General features: G+C 36.6%; 1 protein-coding gene across 3 annotated transcripts; it reads right to left on the reverse strand.

The window, feature by feature from the left end:
• Window positions 1-559: 559 nt before the first annotated feature.
• LOC122139669 lies at window positions 560-6,800 on the reverse strand. 3 transcript variants are annotated; one of them, XM_042738775.1, is made up of 7 exons: window positions 6,297-6,799; window positions 4,527-5,868; window positions 3,377-3,405; window positions 2,954-3,082; window positions 2,788-2,854; window positions 2,086-2,193; window positions 560-1,748 (listed from the first exon to the last, which is right to left on the reverse strand). In XM_042738775.1, the coding sequence occupies exons 1-7, from the start codon at window positions 6,428-6,430 to the stop codon at window positions 1,323-1,325; spliced, it is 2,235 nt and encodes a 744-aa protein (XP_042594709.1). In that variant the 5' UTR covers window positions 6,431-6,799; the 3' UTR covers window positions 560-1,322. The 3 variants fall into 3 exon arrangements, with proteins under 3 accessions (XP_042594709.1, XP_042594710.1, XP_042594711.1); XM_042738776.1 differs by having other exon boundaries at window positions 4,527-5,865; window positions 6,297-6,797; XM_042738777.1 differs by lacking the exon at window positions 2,086-2,193 and having other exon boundaries at window positions 6,297-6,800.

Here is a 6,800-nt window from a genome sequence, read left to right on the forward strand (position 1 = left end):
TGTGAGCCTCAGTGTATACAGCAGGGTCAGAAATAAATGAAGACTCATAAATGAGGACACAGTTTAGAGAGAGATAAAAAAGCCCCAGATATTAAAAATGTAGTAGCAAATTTGCCGAATTCTAACATTTTATTTCAACATTTTAGGATATGATATGATATGATATAAAATATATAATTCATATTCCATTGCAAGCCAATCTGGGATGGGTAAGAGCCTTTGCAGACATCACAGTGTTGTGTCACTGCCAAGATGTCTATGTTTACTAGTTCAAATGTAAGTGTTAATGTGTGTCTAATAGGAAGTGTGTGTGCTTTTTTAATGTTGACTATGCAGAATATAAATGCTGTATATTATATAATCAGGAACGGGTCATGTGAAATATACCAAAACCATAATAATTGTGTTATGATGAGCATGTGATGCTGGTTTAATTTTAATTTGAAATCAGTTGAAGTAATTGATTGACAATTGGATGTCACACTTTGTTTTATATGGATATAAAGACAGCCTTAAAGTGACTAAGACAGATATAAATCACTCCCAAATTTAGAGCAAATTAGCACACAAGACTTTATTAATACATTTAAAATAAAAAATACACGGATATTCTATAATAAATGTACATAGTTATGTGGCTTATTTTTTTCTAGCAGAAACTATAATTAATATTCTATCAGATTTCACAAAAACAACAATTCAAACTATCCTAAATGTCACAGTATACAATAAATACACTCTATAAAATATACTCTCCAGTTTAATTTTAATTTTATAAAGGCAAACATTAAGCACTCAAAGATAAAAGACTGAGAGTGCTATACTTTCCCGAACAGCTCATTGACAGTAAATTTCATTAGTTATAAAATAATATGAATATCTAGCTATATTATTTTATTTCTAATCAATCTTTAAATATTTCACAATATCCAGGGCAAAAAGTGCAAACAGGTATAAAAACACTAATATTGAGGATAACTTTTGAGCAATTGTACACTTGTAAAGCTAGAAATTAAGTTTATTTCACAAATATCAGAGCCACAGTTATTTGCATCCTTGCTGCAATATTGGTAACGGGAGGTGTTAGAGATTTTTAATTTCCTATACAGTTTACCAAAAGACGTCAAATGAAATGCTACTGCTTCTCTTCTGTTAGCTCTGCTGTATCTTTTCCTTCACCATCATGCGCTGGAGGAGGAATCTGGTTCAAAAACTCATTCAGCATCCTTTGAGCTGTAAGATAGCTGACATCAGTGGGCTCTTTCCCCACAGTGACAGTTCCCTCTCCACCGGTCTGTCTGCTGAGCCTCATCTCAACTGGATTATATGGGTTTGGGGGAATTAAGTGGATCTCTGTGTTCATGGCTAATTGGTGCACTTGATGATTTGGTGCCTTTGTATGCCATCGTGTTCTGGATTGGCATATCATTACTAAAAGAAAAAGGAAGTTGTGAGTCACTTCCTTCAGTCACAAGTTGCCCTGGCCCTGCCCATGGATCGTGATCATGTTTCCATGGCAGAAAGGTTGTGGCAGGCTGTTGTCTGGCACCTGAGCATGTGTGTCCAGTCTGTGGCCATTCAAAAACATCCCTTTTTCCATCAAACGGTTGGTTGTTTCTGAGCTCCTTCACCCTCTCTGATTGGTATCCATCAGTTTGGCGTGGATATGTTTGAGGACATAACAAGTGCTCCAGTGCTTCATGAGAGTCTAAGTGATTTTTCAACAACTCTCTAATCAGTGAGGGAACCTAAAGAAAGAAGAATGTTAACCTTTAACCTTTTGGTTTTTTCATAAGGTGATTTGTATTTTTTTATGTTGAAATACTTGATTGTGCAGACACAACTATAAATAAACCTGTTGGCTATAATGTAAGCAAGATCTAGTGTAAAATAGTGTAAAATGATTATAGTGTAAAATCAAGCCTCATTGGTAAAACATCTACTACACTACAATAAAATATCATAGGTTAATAATATGTATAATATCATAGGCGTACTATATAAGCAGTTTTTTGGGGAATTGACTAGTTTGTGCAAAAAACAGAAGACATCTATTTGCAGTATCTGTCTGTGGGTTGCACTAACATTAATGTTTTCCAGAGAGCTGATGGTCTTCTGAGCAGTATCCAGCTGTTTAGTCAGATCTGCAATTCTCTGCATGAGGAACTTCCTCTCTGAGTCCAAGCTGTCTACCTTTCAGAATAAGGTTAAAAAAATACTGTTTAAATATAACACAGGTGTTGGTATAGCACTACTGAAATTTCAGCAGATGTGAATTTTTATAGAGCCCAGCGCACGGGAAAGCAGTGCTTTAATAAGTAGCCATAAGACCTGAAAAGAGTACCATCATATTTTACAGATGTGCACTTTACGTATTAGAAAAAAACAACTTTAATTGCACTGTACTGTATGTGTATCTTTTGTAACAACCCCTGTTTTCTTGTTGTTCATATTCTTTGTTTTTATATTTAATATAAACTTTTATGTCAGGCACAAATCTCACATCTATCCCCCAAAATGATGATTTGGTCCCACCTCAGAAGTCTTGACCTTTTAAAAAATCATAATAGTTCTATTAAACTGATTTACATTTCAGTGTAATAATAAACAATGTTTAGTTAGCTAATTGTAACAATTTGGGTTAAATTTTAACCTATTTAAAACTGTAAATATATATATATATATATATATATATTTTTATATATATATTTATATATATATATATATACCGTTTATTTTGTAGTCATTTTGTGAAAAAATGCCTTCTACAACTTGTGTTAAACCTACTGCAGTTTTGAGTTTCTGCTCCAAGATACTGCTTGCCTGCTGAGAAACAGAATAGCTTTCCTGTAGCCTGCAAATGATACATAACAGAATAAAAGATGAGTGCTATCATTTTATGAACTAAAACATTTTTTATTCACAGTATTACATATGGATTTTAGATGCTGACCTTCTGTATTTCTCTTTGAAGCTGACTAACTCTGTCTTGGTACTTTGCAATTCTGCCTCCATGTTCTCAATGCATGCCACAGTCTGCAACAGGGTCTCATGTAGCTCTTTGTTGTGCTCCTCCAGCATCCTGCAATATATTACAGATCAGTGTGTTAATCTGTCTTTGTCAGGAGATAAACTGCTGTGTTTCTGCAGAAGCTCAATGTCATAAATCATCCATAAAGGAAAATACTATGACTCTGCTCTAACTGTGTACTGGACAGATGAACAGAGACAGATGACAATAGAAGCAATCAATATGGCTCAGGTTGGATGGCAGAGTTTAGGACACGGAGCAGAGTAAAATAGGGGAAAGCTCTGGAATAAGAGCAAAATCAATAGTCTGAACTAACCAATCTGAAAAGGGGGGGAAACCACTTACTGAACTCTGTCCACGGAACCAGATGAATCCTAGGGGCATGAGAGAAGAGAGAGGGGGTGAAACATTGAATAGAGGACAAAACAGGACAGAAAATAGAAAATTGATTTTTGAAGTGATATGTTCCAGAGAAGACCATTGATTGATGACTTATCTGGTTCAATTGTGTTAATCAACGGATATGGACACAGTGAAGGGTATCGCTCATGCTTCCAGGATATAGAGGTTAATCCAAGGCTATCAATAATTCGATCTTTATTTTAATTATCCCTTCATTTTGATCTTTCTGGTCTGTGTTTGCTATAGAATAGGACCAGATGCTGACTGCACTCTTCGATTGTCAACCATTCGCTTCTGTTACCCAAGTCTTTGTGAAGGGGAAAAAATGCTCAAATAAATATGTTTGTTTAATTTATGGAATATATACACTATTGTTCAAATGTTATTTGGAAATTATTCTAATATGCTGATTTGGTGCTCAAAAAACCTTTGTTATTATTATGACAGCTAAAAATTGTATTGCTTAATATTTTTGTGGAAACCGTAATACATTTTTTTCTTTCTCAAAATTCTTTGATGAAGAAAATGTTCAAAAGAACAGCATTTATTTGAAGTAGAATATACAGTAAAAACTCCTTAACCATCACTTTTAATTTTTTTTGGTGAATAAAAGCATTCATTTCTTTGTAAAAAATCTTACTGACTGCAAAATTTTTAATGGTTGTTTAAATGTATCAATAATTACAAAACAACATTTGCTCATGCTGATTAGCTTTATATATATTTTTATATAGATTTTTTTATAATATTTTAATATTTTTTTAATTGTTTGAATTGTTTTTTTTTTTTTTTTTTTTTTATATTATTCATTTTGATTTTTTATTTTTAATTTTATTTTTTTTTTATTTTTATTTATAATTTATATATTTCTATTTATATACAAATCCATCGCACATCTCAACAGGTTTGCAGTAGGCCTAATTCCAAACCTCATATAAAATGATTGGAATACAAAACAGTACATTTCATATTTTATGTATTTATTTATTTTAATGTTTTCTAGAAACATTTTAAAGAGTTTCTGGCCATATTTTGCTCCAAACATTGCATTAAACATAAAAAAATGGCTTTTTTGGTCTTTAGATGAACTCACCCTGTGTGGTTTGGACTGCCTCCTGTGTCCCATGTGTTTGGGTCTGTCACTTTTCTCTGAACTAGCACTGGTGGATGATTTACTTGACTGGGACTCTAACTCCAGCCCTGCCGCTCGCCGAGGCGGCGGTGATCCCTTTGCCTGCTTAGTATGGAAGTTCCTGGATGGGCCATGACTACTTTGATGTCGCCCTTTGTGTTTCGAGAGGTTGGTGTGGATAGTTTCTGGGCTGGTGCTGGTACCATCAGTGAACATCTGGGAAGTTTGCCTGTGGTGCTGTTTTCTTGAAGCAGCCCCTTGTCTTTCAGCTTTTGAAGGGCGGCAGGGCAGCGATGGAGGGCTGGTCAGGTTTCGGTTGTGGTTTTTGCTCTTATGGGATCGAGAGAGTGAGCTTGAATCTGTTTTTCCTGAATCTGGTCTCTCAGCTCTGATGGGCTGCTGTTTTGGTGGCGGCACAAAGCTCTCCCGCTTGCTGCCACGGTTCTTGCGCTCTTCATTGGGAGATTTTGGTGGCGTTGGTGTATTTACGCCAAAAGAGCTAAGAGCACAGGGACTGATAACCTGCCTGGTGATCTCGTCCAGAAATGCAGAGAACTGTAGCTTCCCTTTCACAAAGTTATCACTTGCAGCTTCCATAGAGATCTGCTCGGATGTTCCTGTGACGTGCACCCTGGTGGAGAGCACCTCCATAGACTTCGCTTTCCTGAAGTTTCCATCTTTCTGTCCCTCATCTTTGTTTTTCAGAATACCTTTGCTGGGCAACTGAATAGATGAAACAGCCTTCTTGGGAACCACTCTGCCACCTAGAGTGTTATCATTATTGCCACCAAAGGCAAGGCTTTGTCCCAGGCTTGCTGTCTTGTAAAGAGGCCCATGATCTATGGAGTGAGATCCTGCTGAGCAACCATCTTTATGCTTGTTTTGTTGAAGGCCCTCCTCGCTTTTGCTATGGTCCCGGGAGAGTTTTGGCATCTGATGTCCATGCTGAGAACCAGGCAGCAGTTCGACTGCGTTTTCTAGACTGTGGCGGTGCCCCTGATCACTCAGATCAAAATCAAAGTCCTCAGATTCTCTGTCATGGCTTTTCCTTCGGACCTCAGGGATGTTGGAGCAGGACAGGGAATGCTGGGGTTTGTGCATGAGATACGTCTCATCATCCAGGCTGGGCTCAGAGGTCCAAGATCCAGATGAAGAAGTGGAAGAGGAGGAGGACAGGCTGGAGGAAGACCTTTTAGAGACTCTGTGATGGTCTCCAGACATTTTAGGGTTTGCAGAATGATAAAAGTGAAGCTGGTTGTTGTGGTGCTGGTGAGTATGTTTTTCAGTGTGTTTTCCATGACTGCTTGAAGAGCAGATTTAAAAGGGGGTTACATAAAGAATTGAAATGAATAATAATGAAAATAATGTCAATATGTGATCTGTTCTGGTTATATATTGACTTATTTACACAATAGCAGTAGGGAGATTCACAGTGTGTTGAATAACAATTCTCAGTAATTATCTCAGAAAAACATGCAATATGCAAAACAAAAAGCCATAAATTGGGTGGGAATGTACATATTATGCATATTTCTATACATACTGAGTTTTTTTTTCTGTTAGAGGCCACAATTGACAATTTTCCCACTATACTAATGTAGTACATATAGTTTCAATTAATCATAATTGCAGAAAGTAGAAATAAGGAGGAAAGAATAATGAAGATTGTTATCTTTTTGTAATTAAACAAATGCACTATAGATAGATCTTAGAGAAAGTTTAAGCACATACCTGTGTGAGCCACGGTGGTGATAGTGGTTGTAATGATGGTTGTGAGGATGCTGTTGAGGTATGGGATGGTAATGTTGGTAAATTTTCACCTCATCCTCTGAGGAGCCACACACAGGTGTGGAGTATCTTTCCATCTCTTATAGTTGCTACACTATCAGTATTTAGCTGTGTTGATGCCTCCCTTGTAATTCCTGAAAATGATTTGTTCAGCTCTGATTTGGGCATGTGATCCTTGCAGCGTTTTGGGGTCTGTTTAAAATTTGTTGTTAAAGTTCCAGGAATCTGAAGAATGAATGATCTTCTAAAGATAAATATTCAAAAGTGCATCCTTTCACTAGCAGATGTTTCTCCACCAGGCTAGAGCAACAGGAGTAAAACAAGTTTAATGCTGCCAGGGCTTTCTGTCACCCAATATCCATCTGATTCTGATGTAATGACTCCACGCTGAAGTCAGTGTAAACACACCCTCATGGGGAGAACACAGCTGGAACACAATTGATTGGC

Source organism: Cyprinus carpio, chromosome B14, assembly GCF_018340385.1.
Source record: "Cyprinus carpio isolate SPL01 chromosome B14, ASM1834038v1, whole genome shotgun sequence".
NCBI classification, from domain to species: Eukaryota; Metazoa; Chordata; class Actinopteri; order Cypriniformes; family Cyprinidae; genus Cyprinus; species Cyprinus carpio.